The sequence below is a fragment of the Crocuta crocuta genome, unplaced genomic scaffold, assembly GCF_008692635.1.
Source record: "Crocuta crocuta isolate KB4526 unplaced genomic scaffold, BGI_CrCroc_1.0 scaffold39, whole genome shotgun sequence".
Classification (NCBI taxonomy): domain Eukaryota; kingdom Metazoa; phylum Chordata; class Mammalia; order Carnivora; family Hyaenidae; genus Crocuta; species Crocuta crocuta.
The window spans coordinates 6,561,217-6,584,435 of NW_027533334.1; the positions used below are offsets into that span (position 1 = coordinate 6,561,217).

The following is a 23,219-nucleotide window of genomic DNA, read 5'->3' on the forward strand; positions in this document are numbered from 1 at the left end:
TTGTCTACTTCATGCCTGTTCAGCTTGAAGGCAGAGACGCAAGGTCTCTTACCAGAGATATTCCTTGGCCTTTCAAACTAGTCTGCTGTTCATCCTAACAGGATAACTGTTCCTTCCTTTCATGGTTCTCACTGGACTTCATAACACAAGGTGATCACTTGCTTATCATCTCCTCCACGTGTCATCTCCTGGGAGGCAAGGGCAGTGTTCCTTTTAGGTCACTACACTTCCTGTAGTCCCAGTACTAAGTTATAATGTCTGGCACATATTAGAAACTCAGTAAGTATTTGTTGATTGATGACTGAAGCAAGCCTCTTAGTGTTTATGTTAGTTAAATGGTAACTACGTTTTCTTTGTACCTTTTTATTCAAAAAATATTGGCTAGTGTTGATATAAAGAAGGCTTCTGATTAACAGAAACTGAAATCCCATGAACTATGCAGGGTTCTAGTCCATTTTCCTGATAGGATCAAAATTGTGACTTAAAATGGTCAATGCAAGCTCATGTTTTATGTCTTTATTTACTTATTTGGACCCTAAAGATGTTTTCCCCTAGAGTCAGTCAGGCTACCACCCCCTGTAAAGTTCTGGAGAAGAGCACCAGTTGCTGCATTAGGGGCTCTGTCAGAACAACCATGAGATGTCTTTTAGCCAGGTGTGAGCTGGTAACACAACCCTGGAAACCGCACGCCAAATACAGTCTGAATTTTGTGGCCTACATGTTATCAGACCTTCTCAAGAACTCCTGATCCAAAGAACACTTCTTTGTGTGACTATAAACTGATTTTCTGCACGTTCTCTCTCATATTCCATTTCAAAATTATGCAACACGACATTGTCCTGTTTCCAAAACTGAGGCGAGGGACCTATCTCTGTCTGGCAAAAGCTAAAGGAGTTTGCTTCCTGGAGGCAATAGCGGGGATTTTACAGTGTTTTAATCCTGCTTTTTAAGGTCAGCTTGGAAATTGGCATCACGTGCCTCAGACCAAGGGCTGAGGAAAGGCTCCTGGAAGACGAACTCACTCCTACAGAAGGGCTGCTTCCTTTCATCAGAGGACACAGCTCCCTTCGCTCGCCAGTGATTTATATGTCCTGGTGTATTACCGAAGGGATGTCGGTGAGGGTCTGAAACAAATCTTCCTGCAGAGGAGGAAGTGAACCACGGTCTGCAGGACATATGGCACACAGCTCCTCAAAGATTAATGGGAACATGAGCCTTTGCTGGGTCCTCAGACCAGGGGCGATAAGGGTGTTGGAAAGAGTACCTCCTCCTAGCTTTGAAGTATCTGTGACTACAAAGGTTTGAGGAAATTTAGAGTGAATGGGAATCCCTGAAAGAAGGTTTGGCAGGCAAAATGCCAATTGTAAAGAATTCCCTAGACATAGAGAAGTAGGCAAAGCTCTGAAAATCTTCAAACTGAGGCAGAGGAGTTCAGGAACCCTTGAGAAGCCTGCAGTATTTGTTTTGTACGTTCATGAGACCACGAATGTCTCCTGAGGCTGCGCGGATCTAACCCATTTTCAGCGTCCATCTCATGGGTGCTGCGGACAGAAGAAACCACACCCCTGGGTAATGTGGAGCCAGTATATCTGTAGGTCTCCAAGGTGAGGGTGGCCCCCAGGCTGCTCATCCCTTCTTGCGCCTGTCCCTGTCCCTGACCACGGCCTCCGCTTGTTTGCATGGCTGCTTCTCTCCCCAGGCCCCCAGCCCTTTCTCTCTCTCTCTCAGCAGATGATCTATTCAAACTCCACAATAAACTTAAGGCCACCGTGCATCAATTCAACTTCCTGGCATCTCCCTCCAAACAGCTCTCCATCCCTGTGCCCATCTCCACCTCGTTTCTACAGCCCGGGAAGAGGACATGGTCCTTCTGTTCAAGGAGAACTACCTGCACTGTGCCTGGGACTTGTCTCTCCGGGCAGCCCCCACTGTCTTTTCCACTTCTCCTTGACCGACTCCATCCCTGCAGTACAGAACGAGCTTCCTCCTCTCTGACCTCCTTTGTTTCATGGGCTCACTGCTGGAAAACAGTTCTCACATGGGCCTCCACGCCCTCCCTCCCAGGGCCTCAGAGCCTGTCATTTCCAATTGCTACCTTGCTTCTCCCTCTCCACCATTTTACAGCCTGTAAACTTTGTCCATCAGAGGCTTTCTGTTTCTCCTCCTGCCACTCTGCTTGTTCTTTTGCTGCTTTGCACAGACGTGCTGGTGTTTCCCAAGGTTAGGGCTGGGGCTCTCTTCTCGTCCTTTACATAAAGGATCTCTCTCGCTTAACCTCATCTTCTCTCACACAGTCATTCGCGTACTGATGTGATGTTTACTAGGATCTTCCTGCGTTGACAGGCACTCTGCTGTAGCCTGAGGATGAATAAGGCAGGTATCTGACCGCCAGGAATCCTAAGTCGGTAGGAGATCATTTACAGAAATAAATGCAACTTAATGTTATAAATGTTCAGTGAACATGGAGAGGGGCCGGTGGTGGGGAGGAGATTTCACAGGAGTGAAGACAGAGAATCTCTGGGGAGATGAGAAGGAATGTGCCAGCTGGGGCAGAGGCCAGTTCAGGAACCCCAGGTAGGGAAGTAGCATTGCCAGCATGGTGGTCTGGAGCAGTGCTTTGGAGTCCGGCAGGTCACGATAAAATCCCAGTCCCTTTTCTTGTAGCACGTGGGAACTACGTCATTACTTCTAGAGGCCTCAGTTCTCACTTCTGTAACGTGGGGACGATAGTCCCATCTTGTACGGCTACTGGAAAGGTTAGACGGGAATGGATGTAAAGTGCTCAGCATGACGCCCAGCGTACAGTAAGCGATTACGAAGCGAGAGTCATTATTACAGTAAACGTATTTATGGCTTTAATATGTATCCTGTAACCATGACAGAGGGACCTATTTCAAGTGTGTTGGGAAGGTCAAAAGAATTAATAGGTATGAAAGAACTGTGACAAAGGATAGCCCAGTATCACGTGGCCATAAAATGGAATGAAGTTCTGATAAATGTTGCAACATGGATGAATGAACCCTGAAAATACTAAGCCAAGTGAAATTAGCCGGGCACAGCACGACAAATACTGTATGATTCCACTTTACGCGGCGCCTAGAACCTGACGAGTTCAGAGACACACAGAACAACAGGGGTTACCAGGGGCTGAATGGAGGGAGAATGGAGAGGGACTGCCCACCGCGTACAGAGTTTCTGTTTGGGACGATAGAGCAGAGAGTGGTGACGGCTGTACAACGTTGTGAATGTTTTTAATGCCAGTGAATTATACACCTAAGAATGGGAAATTTTTAAGTACAGCAGAAATGAAATGCTAGGTTCATATGGTATTTTTAACAAAAATAAAACACCGCCAGCACTGAGAGTAAGACAGAGACAGATCAGGACATTTTATCTGTCCAGGGTTTTTAAACCATACTTAACATTTGCAGAGTGTTATGTACTTCTAGGAAAAATATGTATAGTTTTAAATTAAATTCTAAACCTTTCAAAAGACAGGATGAATCTAAGGTTGGCATGACGACTGTCCTAAAATTTGGACAGCAGGACTACCTTCTGTATAGAGGAGTCCAACAATTTTACTTAATTTTTGACCTTGGATCGGACCCAATGTGCTTGCCTTTACCAAGTGCTCCTCTCTGGTAATCAGTTGTATAGGACACTGTGGAGATACATTTTGTATTTGAGAATTTATAACCTAACAAGGACGTAAGAATGGATACACACGGATTTTCATCTGGGGATAAGAAGTTCAGCATTGAGGAAACGCGGTTTAAAAGCAGACAAACATGGAAACCTTAGGAAAGGGATTGTGTCTGTGGGCCTTGCCGGGAACCCGCGTGGCTCACTGACCTGTGTTCCCTGACTGTTGATGTCGATGGCATCGCTCCACTCAGTTGCTGTGTCCTCCAGAGAGTCTACTCTCAGAAAGAGGCTGGGAAGTAAGTCTTTGGTCTTGCAGTCTGGGTAACTGGAAATCTGATGGTACAGTTCATGATGAATTGAGCACTCAGAAGGAATTCTTCTGCAATAAACCTCAAACTTTGGAGTTTTTAAAAAAAAAAAAAAAAAGGCATTATTGCAGACTCAGGCCTTGAAGACGAAGATGAAGGGATATTAAACATAATGTGGCAGGAGAAACGTCTGGAAGAAGGATGAATGATACTTTTATTTAAAAGTTCTCCACAGGATCACAAGTAGCTACTAAATTAAAAACCTCCAGAAAGATTATAGGTTTTATATTATTTAAATTCAATGCTATAATATATACCTTTGATATTCTCCTTTATAAGGATTGTTACTGGACATCTGTTGTGGAAAATTATCCGAGGACTGGGGTCTTCTGAGAGGGTTAAATACGTCACTCCGAAGTGTTCTTGATATGTTAGTGCTACTGCCCTGGAATGAAGTCAAATCATATGACAGAAGCAGTTTAGAAAAAAATGAACGCTTTCTCTCCTGGTCCATGTTTGTTTAGATTTGTAATATTCACAACTCCACAACACCGTCTCTTTTAACCGTCATAGACTAATTACAACTTTACCGACTTTTACTCATCATTATATAAAATATTCAAAGGCGTAAAAAATTATTTAAAAGGGGAAAAACACAGCTTCTACCACTTGGAGAGAATTCTGGCCCACCCTGTGCTAACTTCTTCCTCCCGCTCTGCTCCCCTTTGTGCAAATGTGCCTTCAACTCTTCACATGGAGTGCCTTCTTCCTCAAAAGTGCTTGGTAAATTTTGGCATCAGAGGAGCTGATGTACTTTCAGAAAGACTGCTAGAGAATGTGGGAACGTGCTCTCTTTATATTCTAAAGGTAGGCAGGCTCATAATGCCTGCTGTTAGTTTTCACAGCATCATACTTTACATGACCTCCACTTTGCGTACCAAGAGCAAAGCTGTATTAATCAGATAATTAGAAAGACTGCTGTGTGGGCACAGGCTCTTCTCTGCGATGGAGAGACAAAACTCTTCCAGTTTGCACCATAGACTACCAGACAATATTTCATATCAAAATAGGAAAAAAAAAAATCCTCTGTGAGGCTTAAATGACATGGACTGATCAAATTAATCAAAGAAATCAGCCAAATGTTGCCCTCAGTTTATAGTGATTAAAAGGGGTTGATAATGCATGAAGGACTTTCCCAACTGCCATTTATCCTGTTGACCAGGGTGAGTCCTTCCCATGGTATTTGCCTGAAATGCCTAAGTGAACCATCCAGTAGCATTTGGGGAAGTCACATTAATAACACTGTCAAAGGTGCACTGTAGGTCACCTGAGGGGAGGAGAGAGAAGGGAGGGGATGGGGCTGTAGGGAGCAAACTCACTTGCAGACTACAGTCCTTGGATTCATACCAAAGCTCTTTTCCCAGCCTAATTTTGAAAGAGCTGGGGCAAGCCAACCTCAGAGAATTTCTTCCTGCTAGCCAAGAAAGCTGGGGGCCAGGACTAACATACGGTATTTTCAATCTAATATCTAGTTTAGTATTTACAGATAAGATTAAGTTATATTAATAAAATTGTGTCTTAGAATTCTTAAAATTTTAAACATCATTTCCAAATGCAATTTTATTTTAAATTTTGTCTTTCCATTTTAAAAATAAATTTTGTTTTCTCGACATAGGTTCACATCACTTTCAAAAACACTTCCTTAAACTCACCACACTTAACTTCTCCAGCCAGAATAATAAATATAACCACTCCTCTCCAGAATCGGGGATGAAAAGTGTTTATAAAATCAGGATGTTTCTGAATGTTGTGAAAGAAGAAGGGATATGTGTAGGGACCAGGGCCTTACTATTATGGATAACGTGAGTTAGGAAGTTATCTTTTAAAATATTACTACTAGAAATCCCTGCTGACATCAGAAAGTGAGAATAGCTCAAATCTCAACTGGAGTCTGTAAATGTACAATCCCGGGAAAAAGGTGCCTCTAGTAAGATCACAGTATGTTTTCTTTTGTACTTTTTGCATATGCCATAAATAAGTTGTTCCTGACAGCTACAGAAAGGACGTATTGCATGCGAAACAACCACAAAATAAAAGTCCAGTATGAACAAACCATTACATGTCTCTGGCTTGATTCTGTGGTTGTTATTTGCATAATTGGTAATCGGTAATTGGAGTAACTTGCGTGCAGGAACAACCACAGAACTGAGTCTTCTGTGACTTGTGTTTATCTAAGTTATCTCTGCTAATGACTTTTAAAGAAAAACTCCATTTTGAAGTAGACATAAAATATGGGAAAGGAAAAAGGTTTTCCAACTTGACTTTCTCCTATTTTAACCCTTGACAGAGGCTAGGAAGTCATCATAGAAGGCTGTCTTTTCATTTTGATGAACTGCTGCTATCCTGCGCTACAAACACCATCATTTCCCTCCAGTATAGGCTGCCTGAGGGAAAAATCTCATCAGTAGAACACTGTGGCAACCCATATGTGATCACAATGTTTGCCCAATTGTGTACAATGTCTAGAAGCCATTAAAAAGAAAAGGAAAACCTGGGGTGCCCGGGTGGCTCAGTCAGTTAAGTGTTCGATTTCAGCTCAGGTCACGATCTCCAGGTTCATGGGTTCGAGCCCTCTGTCAGGCTCTGTGCTGACAGCTCAGAGCCTGGAGCCTGCTTCGGATTCTGTGTCTCCATCTCTCTCTCTCCCCCTCCCCTGCTCGTGTACTCTCTCTCTCAAAAATAAATAAGTATTAGAAATAAAAACAATAAAAGCAACGCCTAGTTTACATGTGGTGAGACTGCAGCCATTCTCCTGTCTCTCCTGGAGCCTTGATGTAGAGCCATGGCCACAAGCGAAGAAGGGCATTCACACAGAGGTAAAATACCTGGTGCAGAATCCATTTTCCCCACAGCTTCCGATGGGCACGGCTACACTCTGTCTGGGAAACTCGTGTCTAACTATAGCGGGCAGGCTCCAGCACTGTGAGCCGCTGGCCCCTGAGGCGGGAGAGAAGGCCAGCAAGATCTGTTTCTGTAGCAGGGACGCATCCAGTGGCGACTGGCTGATATCAGGCATTAGGTCCCAGCAAGGAAGGGAGCTGGATTTCACGGCAGGCTGCTCTCTACCCGGGCAGATGCTGAAAGTGGTACTGTCTGGAACGTGAAAATACTGAAAAAAGAAAAGACAATGCCGAGAGAGCACAGTTACTGCACCAACAGAGAGAAGTGAAGCTTTTGAAAGCACAGCTTCTAAGAAACCATAAACGTGTAGTCTCAGGGGGTGGCCAGGTGGGCCACATGGGCAGGTTGGAATCCCATTCCCATGGGAAAGCCCTAATGAGACCATTATAAGCAGTGGGAGCAGGGTCTGCTTTTCTAGGCATAATGAAATATGATAAGGCCAGGGTGATTTAGAAGGTGAGGCAAAGTTCCCAATGTCCCCCAAGGACTGGCAAAACCCAGGGGTCGTCAGGGTAGACAAGCTGCAGGCTTGGGTGGGTATGACCGAACTGAAAGCCCCGCATGCTCTGAGGGGCCTTGAGAAGAAGGCAGCTGAATGAGACACAGAACGGTCAGAAGACAAGCTCTGTGTAAGGCTCAGGAGGGCGGAGAGAACTCTGATCCCAGCCCTCAGCTGAAATTCCACAGGGTTTCTGGCACATTAGAGAGTCTCAGAAGTTTGACTTGAAAAGGACCTTTAGAGATACTTTATTCAAAACTCCCCTTTCACATCTGAGGAAGCTGCTTTCCACAGAGCTGCCGACTTGTCCACCATCACAAAGACAGTGAGTGGCGAAGCCCGGATGGAGCCGGGCTTCCTGCTTCCTGTTTGGTGGTTTTCCCACTCTTCCACCCATCTCCCTGAGAGGCTAGGGATTATCATGCCTTGAGAAATAATTCCTACACCTGCCTGAAGCAGGGTAGGGTTGAAAAAGGGGACACTCCTCAGCTGCCCAGAAGTATGTGGGCCCTCCCCTCTTCTCCAGGGAGCTGAGGCAAATCAGGAGTTCACTGGGAGGCTGGTGTTGTGGTTGTTGCCGGCTACTACCATTTCCTGACTGCCTGCCCTCTTTACTCATATTAGCTCATTTAATTGTCACCAAAAACCTGTAAGGAATGCAAAATTATGCCTATTTTCAGATGAAGAACTGTCAGCATGGAAAGCCCTGACCCAATGTCTCGGGAAGGCCCAGGGTGGGGAGGAGCAGGAGAATTATCTGCACACATGCAGATTCTCTTGCCAAAGCCTCGCCTAAAATGGAAACATTGTTGACCTCGATTTCCCCAGCGGGCACTTCTGGTCACATAGTTATTCTACTGATACTTCAAAGAACCAGATTGAATTCTATTATTTGGACATATTTGTAAATACTATAATGCACCGTAAGCTTAGAAGAGTAAGACTTTCATCCTACATTGCTGTTCTAATGTAATTTTTAGGAGCTGAAAGGGATAAATATAAATGCAGACAGAGGTAAAGAAAGAAAATAGTTTCCTATGTGATGGTTTCAATAGCATAAAACAACAGCTTACCACTTAGCAGATCCTGTTTTAAGCCCTTTTAAAATATCTCCTTACTCCCTCGAAATAGAAGCGTTCATTTTAACTGTATAAAGAAGAGACTCCAAAATCTTTCTTGGATTTATTTTCTGCATATTCTGCCTGTGGGATGCTCACACAAATGAGCTGGTGCCTTTTCACACTTGCTCTCCTCATGGGCAGAGAAGTCAGGGCCCTCGCACGCGTGGCTCGGCCGGGGCCCAGCCCTGTGCCCACACGGCTCCTCCCAGCACCGCAGCCTGCGAGGCAGATGCTCTTTTCCATGAGACCCAGGAGCCAGGCGTCAGGCCCACTGCCCCACTGGCGGGGCCTGGCTCTAGCGAGCGTGCGAGCCAAGTGCGCAGCGGCCTCTGGCCTCCGGGCAGCTGGGACACAGCAGCACGAATCCGGCAGGGCGTGTGGACCCGCTGCTCTGTGGGATTCGTGCTCATTCATCACCTGGGAAGAGCTAACCACGACATCTGTGGTTTTAATTCGATAAAAAATAAATTTCTCTTGACCTGTCTTCAGTGTTAGTTTCCTTCTTTTTTCTAGGCTAAAAAATTAATCTTACTTAATGCTAATTTCTCAAAACTGAAGGCAAATCAATAATGCCGTGAGATGCTTACCTCCGTTCCAGAGTGGGATTTGGAGACAGATAATTGGGGTTTATAAAATATCTGATATGGCATATTGTTGATTATCATGGTCTTGTCTTCAATCTGAAGAATCTGTATACCCTGCTGAACCATGGAGGAGATGCAGAATTGACATAACTGCAAGACAAGTGAGGAAAGAGTGATTTTCAAAATATTATAAGGCATCTAAAAATGTCTGCTTTTTAAAGGGTCATTTTATCTCTTGGTTTGCCCACGACAGTACCAATTTTACCTTTTGTTCCAGCATATTTATCAGAGTCCCCCTTCAGTCTCAAAGACGTCCCACCCCCAAGGGGGCCGCTATTTACAACAGGCATCCTTGCACACTGGTTATTTCTGGTGTTTCCAAGCTATTTAGCCAATTCCCTCACAAAGTATCTATGTAGGAATATCAAGAGACGTCACTCATGTTTTCAACGCGAAGTTGAGCACTCCTCCTCTTCCTCATGCTCCCCCCACAGCTACCTCACTGAAGGCCTGGGAGGGGCCAACAGGAGTCCCAAGAACAGCCCTGAGTGGCGCTCGTGTCCTGCTTTCCTGTGCTCCACTCGTCGTAGGCATTCATGCATGCTAACTCACAGGAGCCTCCTGTGGGGCTACTATTGACTCCATTTTATAGAAGAGGGAAATGAGGCTCAAAGAGGTTATGTCACCTGCCCAAGGTCAACAAGACAGAGAGGTCTTGTTGTGACTGAAAACCAAGCAAGTCGGGGCCTACGGTGCAGCTCTTAACCTCTGTGGGTATCATCTCATTACCTTACCATGTTGTATGATGGACTGGTGCTCAGAGAAGAGGCCCACTTAGCCAATGCTGATGTCAGGACAGCAGTTCTCAAAGTGTGGCCTGGGACCCTTGTGTGTGGGCAGGGGCGGAGGGGAGGTCTTTGAGATCCTTCCAGGGTGTCCAAAGGTCAAAACTATTTTTATATAATAATACCCAGACACTACTGTCTTTCCCAAACGATTTCCCTCATGAATGTACAGTGGAGTTTTCCAGGGGTTATATGACCTATGGTGTCATACTGTCACAGCACACACATGGAATATATGTTTGTGTATTCTTGGGGTCTAAAGGTTTTGTTTTAATTTCTCATTTGATGGCAATCAATAGCTATAGCCCACACGAGCAAAAGGGTTTTGGAGGTCTGCAATAGTTTTTAAGAGAGTAAAGGGGTCCTGAGACTAAAAAGTTTGAGAATCACTAGGAAAGAATAATGACATAAATATATGTAAAAATATATTTTCCAACAGTCCATTCATTCACCCACATTTATTCCACATTTGCTGTGGCCACTTTGTGAGGTGCTGGAGGTATTGGGTGGACTGTATGGAATGACTGTTTTTTCCAGGTTTTGATGGTTGTTCTCAACTTACAACTATTCAGCTTTGGGTGATTCACGCTTACAGCTCTTTGCCATTTACACCCATGTTACAGTATTTTGGCCGGCAGAATATAAACATGTGTTGCCCAGACAACTCTGAGGAAATGGATACCAGCCTTGAATACTGAAGAGAAACCAACTTCTTTGTATAGAGAAATTTATTTTTAAAAAGTTACCAAATGACCCTAACATTTTTTTCAAGAGGCTCTTCAAAGATGCCTGTCAAAATCTAACTTCTCCCCAGAGAAAGGTCACTCTAAATCACACCAGTATGATGAAGTAGCCCTTCTTCTTCTGATTTGGGAGGGCTAAAATAACGAAGATATTATGAAGTACAGCATGAGACCTTGACAAGGTACACTATGATATTGAACTTTCATATATACAGGTTACTGTAATTTGTTAGTATGTTCTTCATCTTAATTGGTTTTCATAGACTTTAGAAAAGATTGATGAAGACCACGCACCATTTGTATTTAGCTAAATAACTGATTGAGTATGTTTTCTGTATTCATATCATTAAAGACATGGGTGCCAGTCCGCTGTTAAGGAATATAACTCCCTTGTGACATTTGGCTCTGTGGGAAAATCAAAGTGGATTTTGCTCAGGATGCCCCTTTCCAGGAACATAACCTTTGCTACAGGGGGTTTGTCCTTTCACTCAGTGCTCAGAATGTCAGCAACTGTACTTCCTGCTCTAAGAAAAGGAGGCCAAGTACAATTTGTGGATATTTTGGAATAAGTTCATTTTTCCCCCACATACGATCAATCAAATGACTGCTGAGTGTTTTGAAATAGAGTGGTTATTGGATAAATTATGTGACACGGCTTTTATCACTGGTAAAGAAAAAAAAACCCCTGTATAAGAGAGAGGTCTAAGAAATCACATGTTTCACTGTTATAAATTGTCTAGAGCAAGTCATAACCAAAAAGGGATGAAAGAGAAATGGGTAGACTCATTTTAAACAGGTTGAGGGGTAGGCATGCTATTTCCCCTGAGCCACGCAGACTTTGATCCTACCTTCTGATGTCCTGGGAAAGCACCGAGTCTTATTTCAGCATCCACAAAGCCTTCTTCATCCAATGACACAACTTCACCATTACCTCCGTCTTTCCACTTTGGAGATGTCAGGTTATGGACCAGTTTAATTGCCACTGACTTATGCACAGTGTTTGTATTTGCCCAGTATATTCCAATTTGAAAAGCTTCCTGGAAAAATAATGCCTCAATTATAAAGTATTTTTCTTAACTTTGATATTTTTACCTCAATTCACAGGAATTTTTTATATTATATAATAGGTCTACTTAGGCAACCAAATCCCTTTATGGGTTTTGTTTTTGTTTTTGTAATGGCAACATACATTTTATTGTAGTTCCCAATGAGTTCCCAATGTTTTCTTTGATTCACAATGGAATTCATATTTATGGAAGGGGGAAAAACACCCAACCCAAACTGTGGCTCCCCTATAAATAACAAAGAGTTAAAAACTAAGGGTTTCATTTCATTTGACAAAAGAATAATATGCACCCTTAGGTACATGTAGGTCAGCATTCCAATTCCATAAGGTAACATCATCTGATTATTAAAAAAAAAGAAAAGAAAAGAAAAGAAAAAACCCCAGGAAAATGCAATTGAATAAAGATGTTCATGAACTGTAGCTCAAAAAAAGTACTCTTCAATTGTTCCCCACCAGGAAAACATTTTATTTAGGAGTTCCTTGTATCCTGTTTTCTTATAGATTTATGTACTTTCTTGAAATGGGTTAGCCTTATCAAGAAAGTTCTCTTGTGATGGAGTACAGTCTTGCTGTGAAATTCTGTTTCATATTAGGGTTTCCCCCTGTGCCAGCAATGACTCCATATTGTTATTATCAATGACTGGGTGATGGGACATCTATGATTATGGATATACAAGTCCACTTATAAAGGAAAAGGGGCCCCGACAAAAATAGTTGTTCAGAAATCCTTGATTCTTACCCATCTTGCAGATCCCAGAGAATTTCTGCAAGAACCACAAATCTATCTAGGGAGTGGGCTAGCACAGAATATGAATTTATATCCTTAACATACCCTGGGCAGGCCAATCCTAATGCTTGTCAAATATCCTGTACACAATGAAAATGAAAATGTAACTAGTAGAAGTTATCACATTTAATGATAACTCAAGCGTGAATACTGCTGAAGGGGGAAAAATAAGACATCTGAAATGTCTTTGAATATCAAAGAACATTCCATACCCCTTACACATGCATCTAAGACAACAGTTTTCTACAACTGATTCTGTTAAGAACATAAATGCAACCTCAGAATAAAGGCTGTTGAAAGAAAAGAATTCATATTAGCTAAAAAAAAAAGTTATAGTACCTGAAAATTAGGAGGGATAATAATTTTGCCAGCAGGAACCTGTAGAACAATCTTCTCTCCTTCAAATAACCAGAGGTCCCAGTTGGACTGATTGATAAGCAGGGCCCAGGGTAGAAGTTCTATCAACAAGGTTCTAACATATGGCTTCCAGATTGACAGCTTCACTCGCATTGGGCTATCCCACTGACTCAGCTGTTCATTCCTGTTCCAAATACCACATCCAAGAGACTTAATGAAATATGATGACTTCAGTATTCATGAAATATGTTTAAGGATTCCAGACACACAACGCTCTTGTATGACACCTCTTCACACTAGACTCATCCAACACTGAATTTACATCCAAGAGAAAGAAATTTTTCATGCAATTATGTTCTAGATTATGAGTAAAGCAGTCTACGAAATATATCTACCCAGACAACAGAAGGTCAGAATTGGATTAATGTGTGCAAATGTCTTCTTTTTAAAAACACCTTTTATGATATCTAACATTTTGGTGAATGGTCATTTATTTATTAATATTGAGAAATGTTTGTAGAAAAAGACTGCAGCAAAAGAAAACATTACCTGTCAGAATCCTTTTTATTATAGGGCCATATGGGTTGAAGGGACTTTTCCAGCCCATAGAATTCATCAAGGATCTGATTCACTGTGCCTCCAGGGTGTACCTTAGTGGCGATTTGCTTAATGAGGGATGTGGAGATGGGGACGGCACAGTGTGAGGGATCGTCTTCTTCTCTAGGCGATGGAGAGGAAAAAACAGGAGTACATATCAGACTTCTAAAGTGGTCTACAATTTATTGAAAAAAATCTAACTATAGATGTATTACAGACCAATACTTCTTTGTGAGGTTGAGGTACTCTTTGGTGACTTAGGAATTGGTAACACCATTTTTTGGAGGATATGGGCCCTGCCCCTTCTCCCTGCCCCCACTCCCCCACGTGCTTGGGTGAGAGCTCTATTCATCTCTTCTTCCACTAGAGAAATTACGTATCAATTAAATTTTCCAATCCCTCTTGTTTATTTCTAAGTTTAATGAAAGAGGCTGAATTTTATCCAAAACTACTGAGGAGCATAAGAGAACACTTAGCAGGGCAATTTTAAACTAACATTCTCATAAGGAACCCTGCAAAAAATTCTATCTTCCTTCTTCCCCTCAATAGTACTAAGTTGCTTTTCTACTGAATCTCTCTTGGGAAAATGTAAGGACTTTTCCAGTACCTTGCTTGAAATGTTAGGTGATGTACAAGGTCAGGTTCTATGTTTTGCAGTGGTTTTTCCTGTCCTTTTCCTGGAATAATTTGTGTTTCACTCAATCCCAGACTCCTTTTCTCCAAATGTATGATAATGGGGTCTGGAAGATGACTTCTCATGATAAAAAGAGGGCTGAACACAATCTATAAAAATAAAAGGACAGAACAACTTTCATATTTGCTTTGTTGCAGTATTCCAGCTGTTTGATGCTGAAACAAACTTGTAATAAATCTCTTCTCTGGGTCACTCTGACCTTAATTTATTTCAGAACAGGAGAGGTCAGAGTCATATACCATATTTTAGGATTGGAAAGCACTCACCATTCGTTGTTGCACTTGAGAGTTGGGTTCTAATGTCAACACTGTGCACCAGACATAAAAAATGGAACTCTTTGAAGATGGCACCTGCATATGAGGTAGAAAAGGCTTCTATTAAACACTAAACAGTTTATTAATTAATCAAAACGAGGCATAGATATAATGGCTGTTTGGAGGATTAAAAAGTTTAAAGTTATAGAAAAAAGTCACTAAAAACAAAGAATAACTAAGCAAAAACAGATTTCATTATGGCATAAAGTGAATGTGCAGTGAGTCAACGAAGACAATGCTTTCTTAAAGACAAAGGGATCTGGTATGAAGAGAGGCTGATACAAGACCAGGTGAGAGAATGGCTGAGAAGATTTGTCCCTCGTGGGAATGAAAGTGATGATGGTGGAGGGCAAGGAAGAGGTAAGAAATTAAGGGTCCATTACAAAGATTCTCAAATGGGGAGGACACCATCCCTTCTCCCCCTCCCCCACAGCCCCACCTCAAGCCCTGGTGCGTCAAGATCTTTCTCAAGATGTAACTTGCTTCTACCTAAAAGGGGTAGCGTCTTGGCTCTAAGAACTCCTGGAGCTGATACAACTGTGTGGTTGTGGGATGGGAGGAAACACTTTGAGAAGCAACATTCAAAGTCTTTTTATATTATTTCAGATCTCCCTCTTTTGTACAGGTCAGTTTTTAAATAAAGTGCTATACTGAATAAAGAGAATAATGAGAAATTTTAATTTTAAAGCTGCTCTATTCCAGATTATACTACTTCTTATACCTGGATGACAATGCTATACTCAGGAGACTTAGATTCCAAGCACACGTCTCTTGACCAGTCTTCATCTCCTTTGGCCTTTACACACAACTCTGTCAGTTCACTGTTTTCTAGTATGTATGAAGGTAATTTCTCCTTGGCTGTGAGGCAGTCAAAATGTTCTCGAATCACGGCTTGTCCATCTTGACCAATGTAATGCTGAACGACTTTTAGTTCTATACTTTGAGACAAGTAACTACAGATGATCTGTCTTCCACAGATGATAATCTAAAAGATAATAAACAAACAATAAACAAATAAATAAAGCTTCATCAATTCATATTTCATGAATTGGAAATATGTAACTGTTCTGATAGTAAACTTGTGGGTTTTAACAGAAAGAAAATGAAGTCATTACCTTATTTACAGCATACAAAAAGACTTGGTCATATTTGCTTTGGTCATGTTGAGTTTACAGCACTCAAAGGGCAGGCACAGGCAGGGTCTACATCCAGCTAGAAATACTGGTTGTGTGCTTGAAGAGTGAGGTAGGGCTGGAGATAAAAGACCTATGGAATGAAAGCTTTGCCAATGTGCACAGATAAAAAGATAGCTGACCTGGAAAAGAGGTGGAGGTTTAAACTAGCAACTGACCAACAGTTTAGGGCCAGATTCAGGGGCAAGAAGCTGGAGAAGACGAGGCAAAGGTAGGTGGAGGTAAACAGGAGAAGTGGTACTGCTGAAGCTCCAAGAGCAGAGACCGACCAGGATGTGGTAGTTAGTGCTGTCACCTAATGTGGCAGTCAAAAAAGGATGGGGGTTGAACACAAGACTGGCTCTGGTGGCTGAGAGGCCAACTGGTGATTTATGTATTCCCAAGGCTGGTTTCCAAGGGTTTCTTGCAGTCTTATGTAATAAGAGAACACTTTATAAACTGATAATAAAAAAAACAATTTTTAACTCAGATGCCTAATTATATTTTATTTTATTCAGGTTTTCCCCATAGAGTAGAAGCATGTATTTTTGTAAAAGATGCAGAATTATCCACTAAACCCATGGATTACCCAATTTGTCAACCAGCTAAGGGTATAGTTTATAACAGGCATTAAGAAATGTCTCTGAAATTGGTTGAAACTGAAAAGATAATGCAAAATTTATTCCTATGCAGTGAATTTCTCTGTGATACAAATATTCACCATGACTGGAAAATAAAGGACTTTCATATACTGGATTTTCTTCTTTGTAGTATTTTTTCCCAGATTATAAAACTACTAATCTCAGTCTCTCTCTCTCTCTCTCTCACACACACACACACACACACACACACACACACACACACACACACACAGACACAGAGAGATATGTGGCTTACTCATAGGTTTAAGGATATGATGGTTAATTTTATGTGTTGACTGGGCCACAGGCTGCACAGATATTTGATGAAGCATTATTCTGAGTGTGCCTGTGAAGGTGTTTCTGGGTGAGGTTCACAGCATATTGGTAAACTGTGTACAGAAGCGTGCCTTCTCTAATGTGGGTGGGCCTCATCCTGTCAACTGAAGACCTGAATAGAACAAAGAGCCTGAGTAAGACGGATTCTTCCAAATGAGCTGAGACTTTGGTCTTTCCTGGCCTTTGGACACAGACCAAAAAAACATCAGCTCTTCTTGGGTCTTTAGCCTGTTGGATTTCTGGCTGAAACTACACATCAGCTCTTCTGGGTTTCAGCCTCCATAATTGTGTGAGCCAATTTAAAATAAATCTCTCCCTCCCTTTCTCTGCATACATATGCACACCCGCATATATGTGTGTGTACTCATTTTTACAAATTAACTCTTTTATTCTCACAGCAACCATGTAAAATTGGTGCTATATGAGTCGTGATCTTAAGAAGGGAAAACAGAGGCACAGCGATGATGGATAACCTGCCTGACGTTACCCAGACTCTCTGGCCTAGAGTCTGTGCCGATAATCACTCTGAAATTCTGTCTTTTATAAAATTAATACCTACTAATTAAGAAAATGTAGAAACCATAGTAAAGAATAAAAAGTGCCCATCATAATGTGAATGTGGTAGATCCCACTGGTTCCATTCTAAACAAGTGGTCCCTCATTTTCCCTTGATATTAATAACCCTCATTTGGTTTGGGTCTCAAAAAGCAGCAAATTACTTGTCAAAGGTGGACACCTCCACAAACTCCAGAATCTATTATAATTGGTAAAAAACTAATCCTGGTAATACTAGGCTCTTTTGCCAATGATTACTCTAGAGGTGAACATGGCATGCTCTCTGGCTAACAGTATGAAAAGGGAAGACTGTTAAAAGGCTCTGGGAAACATTTTACTCCTTGATGAGGAAGACAAGTTGAGAAGAGAAAGTCCCGCTTCTTGTCTGTCATGGAAGATGTTATGAGAGCATATATATTTGTAGCCATTTTAAGAAAAAAAGGCAAATCCAACAGGATAGCAGAGCAGCAGATACAGCACCACCGAGCTGCTTAATTAACCAACACCTAACTCGCCTTTGTCATTCTTATTATGTGAGATAATCAATGTAAAAGAGGAATAGTCTCTGCCTCATGAACTTACTAGAAAGATTAAAAAGCTGATTTTTGTTACTTGAAACTGAAAACATCCTAAGTGATACATTTCCTATATGACTAAGAGTACTTTGTAAACATTTTTGTAAGTAAACTACTATTATACAAATAAACATGATTATTTATGAATGAACTATTTACCCAAAACAAACCTGCTAGATTGACAGACCAAAAATAAAATGTCATTGTTTTTTCAAATGGCATTAGCACGTTACTCCTAGGTAGTCTGCCATAATAATCTTTTAAAACAATGTTTTCTCCTAATCCTCCTATTAGGAGGAACTTAACAGAGGACCAACCGGGAGAAGAAGGGGGGAAATGGTGGGGGAAAGGGAGAGAGGCAAACCATGAGAGACTCTTGAATGCTGACAAAAACTGAGGACTGATGGATGTGGGGGGGAGGAGGGATGGGCATGGAGGAGGGCACTTGTGGGGATGAGCACTGGGTGTTATGTGGAAACTAATTTGACAATAAACTATTTGTAAAAAAAAAAAAAAAAAAAAGAAAAAAAATAAAGAGTAACACGTTTTATAAAAATTAAATAAATAAATAAATTAAAAAAAAAATAAAACAATGTTTTCTCAGTAACAAACACAGAAGTCAACTGGACCATGAGTCCTAAGTTAGCAGGCAAGCTTTTCTTTAGCATGTGCTAGGGGTTACCAGGCATTCATGGTCTTATGAGCCCTTAGCATCGCCTAACTTTAAACAAACACGTGAAAGCTCTGAGGCAGTATTTAATTCTGTCCTTACTCTTGGTGTGCCCAGGCCTGGATGTATGCACACTGCTCCTGCTTCAGAACCTTTGGGCCCCATGAGACTTAGAAGAGAATGTTGCTGTCTCTCCCAGAAACCACAGAATCTCTGCAACCATCTGGGACTCACTTTGTCCAAAGTCAAAGATCCTCTTGGTGGGGTTTTATAGTTTCATTTTCAACTATAAAGCCTGTTAAATAAGCTTTCAAATTTGATAAAAAGAAAACCCTTAAAAGTGGCCAGGGAGGGAAGGCTACTTAGATGAAGGAAAATCCAACATGGCTACTCCTCAGCGTGGTGTTCTCCATGGCTGCATCCACGCAGGGTTCAGTGCGAGCCATGTCTGCTTTTCTTCAAAGTGGCAACACTTACAATGCCTTTATTTTGAAAATTATGGTTAGAATTTCAAGATTAATTTATCAGTTGAAGACAGCTACTTAATTTTTTTTAATGTAGGGTTTCTCTTTAATACACATTTCCAGGTTTCACACTAATTCTCATCTTTCCCCAAAGCCACAAAGATGTGTATTGAAGATTTCCACATGTGATTTCACTTAGCAGGTTTTAGAACTCTTATTAGATCAGTGCCAAGAAGAATAGTGATATTAAAGAATAACTCCAGAACACCAGATGCACTGGAAAATGATATCTTAGTCATGATTAAAAGTGTATGTATAAAGATACAAATATACATACATACATACATACATACATATATACACTTAAGTTTTTAGAGTGGTAAAGCTTTCCTCAATGAGGGGATGGGAAACGTGGAAGCCAATATGTGTACAGGGGTAGCTGCATAACGTAGAAAGTTCTGGAGATTTTGTATGTGGTCAGTTTTCATTCAACTGGAGAAATGAGAGGTGTATAAGAAAGGCAGGGTCCAGATAACCAAATGGCATCATTGAAATGTGCCCTAGCCAATTCTCCATCATCCAGGGACATGTTAATGCAATTAAGGTACATCAGGGAGCTGCACACACTCACCTCCCCAAATGGAGCTTCATAATTAGGCAGCTGCAGTTTATTGCTGATTTCCTAGCCCAGGTGGGGTAGAAGGAAAGAGGCCAATAAGTGAGAGAGGAAGGAATCCGTGAATCTCTTCTGAAACCTTGATTCCTATCTTCCTTCCCAACCTGGCTAATTGAGGAAATCCTGTGTCTCTGATGTACTTTAGCTGGAGCAAATCTGAATTTTGGTTAAATTACCCTGACAGTAAAAAATTAAATCCAACTGAAGACTAGACAGACTTTTTACAACTTTGATATATGCAGCAGTTGTTTTGAAGTTGGCGGTCTGTTGAAACTTTCAGCATTACCTGGGTCCAGTACAAACCATTTTCCATTTGCTTCATTCTAGGTTGAACAAACTGCTCTGTGTTATTTTAATTATTTTGCTGAGTTTTTTAAATGGCCCTAATTTAGAGCCCAATCTCAATCGGCTATGACAATACATTCTATTTTTTTTTTAAATATTTTTATTTATTTCTAGGAGAGAGAGAGAGAGACAGCGTGAGCAGGGGAGGGTCAGAGAGAGAGGGAGACACAGACTCTGAAATAGGCTCCAGGCTCTGAGCTGGCAGTCAGCACAGAGCCCGACGCGGGGCTCGAACTTACAAACCACGAGATCATGACCTAAGTGAAAGTCGGATGCTCAACCAAGTAAGCCACCCAGGCGCCCCTATGACAATACATTCTAAAACTCAAAATATAAATTATGTGTGTATGTGCCTTCCATGACAATGGGAATGGAAAATGGACCTCCTTGTTTGTGCAGGACAAGATGACACTTCTTTCAAAAGGGTACATGCAGCGGGAGGGTGCCTTATGGTTCCATTACTGCTTTCCAAATAGTCTTTTCCTGTTTGGCTAGATATGTATTTTTTTAATTACAGCATCTATTATAATAGAATACCAGCAGGGAAAAGTGTGAGAGGGAGTCCTATAGAAAATATTCTAAAACATTCAAATAGTACAAATACCATTTGGAAATCCTGAAATGTGATTTGGCACCAGATGCCCAAAAATCTGTCTATTTGATATCTTTTTTTGAATAGTTTATTGTCAAGTTAGTTTCCATATAACATCCTGTATATTTGATATTAACAGAGAGAATGATGAAGAGGATTCCTTAAACTTCCAATGTATGGAAAATCTCTGTTAGTCTGACTTGAACCCCTCTTTGCAGTAAGATTTTTAAGAAATGCTAACAGTTAGAAAAACTCAGAAAATCAGCAGAAAGTTGGGAAGAATATATATACTTAGTTACTTGAAGGACTGATGTGGTCCTAGCAAGAATCTGGTGACACAAAACAATGAATTTTGGTTAAAGAATATCTTTTCAGTCTGGGAAGTTGTATCAAGCACCCCAAAAACATTCGCATCCTTTGCTAAGGTAATTAAATTTTATAGCAAATTACTTTAAGGACAGATACAGACACTTGGACATACATATGTATACAAAAAGATATTTGTTTAAGGATTTATTATGGCAACAAGTTGGCAATTATCTAAAAGTGCAGCAACAAGGGGATGGATGTCTAAATGCGTTTCAATCATAAGGCAAATTACTATGCAACCATTAAGAACACGGTTCAGGAATTTCAGATAACATGAGAAGATAAGCATTATATAATGGTAAGTGAAAAAAACAAGCTGAAAAACTAATTACAATCAGATCTCAAGTTGGTTAGAAAATATCTGCATAGAAAAAAAGTGGAAAAAAACACACTATTTACCTTTGGGTGGCAGAAATATGGGTAGTTTTTCTTTTCTACTTAGACTTTTCTGTGTTTTTAGGAATATTTAAAAACAGTCAACATAAAAATAATGACAAGGAACTAATATTTATTGGGTGCTTTCTCTTACAAAGGGCATATGGAGGCACAGAAAGGTTAAGAAATTTGCCTAAGATATCAGGTAATAAATAGTAAGGCTGAGAAATCTTTTATTATCAGGGCAAAAAAGGCAGGTAAGATTTTGGGAAATTTTTCAAAAAAGGTACTTTTCATGGCCAACTTTTTTGACTCTTGCAATGTGTATTAATCTATCCCTGAAATTTAATATTATTCCTTAAAGATACATAATATCTATGCAAGAAAGAAGCACTCTTGTTAACAAAGTCCATTAACTGTTACTCATGCCTGGGGATATTTCATAATTGTACCTATAATTTACTGAGTTATGACAGTGGGCCAGGCACTACTGTCACACATACACGTCACACAGACTCATTGAATTTTCCCACTAACTTTGTGACAAAGGCACAATCACCATCCCCATTTCACAGATCAGGAAATTGATCAAAGAGGTTAAACAACTTGTTGAAGATCACACAGGCAGCAAGGGGACACAGCCGGGCTGGCCATGATGTGAACCCAGGACATACCAAGAGAACCGTTTCTCAGCGGAGCGACTCCGCCATTCCACTAACGGGTAACTGTTCTAGCAACCATATTCAAAAGAGCTGAATGAACTGGGAAAGTTTGGACTGGAGCAACGGCCATCAAAGTGTGAGCCCTGCACCAGTATCATCAGAATTTGCTGGAAAAACAAATTATCACGTCATACCCAAGACCTACTGAATCTGGAACTCTGAGGCTGGGAGCCAGCATCTATATTTTAACACAAGCCTTCTGGGTGATTCTGATGTATGTGCAGCTTTTAGAGCCACTGGTCTCAAGAAAAGGCAGCAAAGGGGAAATATCCTTGCTTCCCTTATGTTTCTGAAGGGCTGTAATACAAGGGAGAGACAACTTAGAACACCCTCACCACAAGTTGTGTATGCCTCAGAAGTTCTGATGAATAGTATAAACTGGCCAAATGGTGAGAAATTTTGGCTCAAAACAGGAGAAGAGCTTCATGTATAGCTGGAGGTAACCAACTATGGAAAGGGCTGCCATGTGAGATAATGAGCTTATTATCATGTCGAGTGTTCAAATGGATGAGTGACCGTTTCTTAGGCATGCTGGTGACAGGAAGGTGGATAAGGCATTCTTGAAAGACCATGAGTGACAGAATCAGAAAAGCAGAACGTATTCATAGAGAATGAGTATTATTGAGAGCATATCCAAGTAAGAGAGTCCTGAAGGCAGATGAAGTTCAGAGACACGTATTGTTCTTAGGACTTTCTGGCTCAAAGCTCACACTGGCTAGGCTGCTTCCATCACGAGCCCCAGGAAGACCCATCGGTCCCATCTTCCTATCTTTATGTTATACTGCCTACTTGGAATGTCCTCTCTGAATCCAAACTCTACATGTTTTCTAAAGCCCAACTTGAGTCAGATCTTCTTAGTGAAACCTCTAAGTGTCCTTGACACTTACTGTCGGTTATGTACATTGTTGGGTTTATATAAATTTGTAATTTAAGAGTGAAGACTGTGTCACATAGTGTCTTTCTCTTTACTCTGTTCATTGCAGGCAATCACCAACTACTTGAAGAATGGTCAGTTCATCGGGAAAACTCTTCTGCTATATTCTTTGCACTCCTGTTGCCCATAGTAATGAGAACATGAAGTCCAGCTCCCTGATTAGGTGCAGACTAAGGACGTATATGGTACGGGTCCTACTGTTCACCTCACCCGTTCCTTCCTATCTGCCAAGTACAGACAATGGAGCAGCCTGTGTTGCCTGCTAAGGAAAG

General features: G+C 41.2%; 1 protein-coding gene across 1 annotated transcript in view; it reads right to left on the minus strand.

Annotated features, from left to right (window-relative positions):
• Positions 1-23,219, minus strand: part of VPS13B (vacuolar protein sorting 13 homolog B) — a 761,997-nt gene that overhangs the window by 34,567 nt on the left and 704,211 nt on the right. The window contains exons 45-54 of the mRNA XM_077748161.1: positions 15,243-15,506; positions 14,474-14,557; positions 14,121-14,296; positions 13,466-13,636; positions 12,899-13,100; positions 11,555-11,743; positions 9,122-9,268; positions 6,839-7,122; positions 4,267-4,398; positions 3,853-4,048 (exon numbers count right to left, since the gene is read on the minus strand). Of these exons, the coding sequence (XP_077604287.1) occupies positions 3,853-4,048; positions 4,267-4,398; positions 6,839-7,122; positions 9,122-9,268; positions 11,555-11,743; positions 12,899-13,100; positions 13,466-13,636; positions 14,121-14,296; positions 14,474-14,557; positions 15,243-15,506 (1,845 nt within the window). The remainder of the gene's footprint in view (positions 1-3,852; positions 4,049-4,266; positions 4,399-6,838; positions 7,123-9,121; positions 9,269-11,554; positions 11,744-12,898; positions 13,101-13,465; positions 13,637-14,120; positions 14,297-14,473; positions 14,558-15,242; positions 15,507-23,219) is intronic.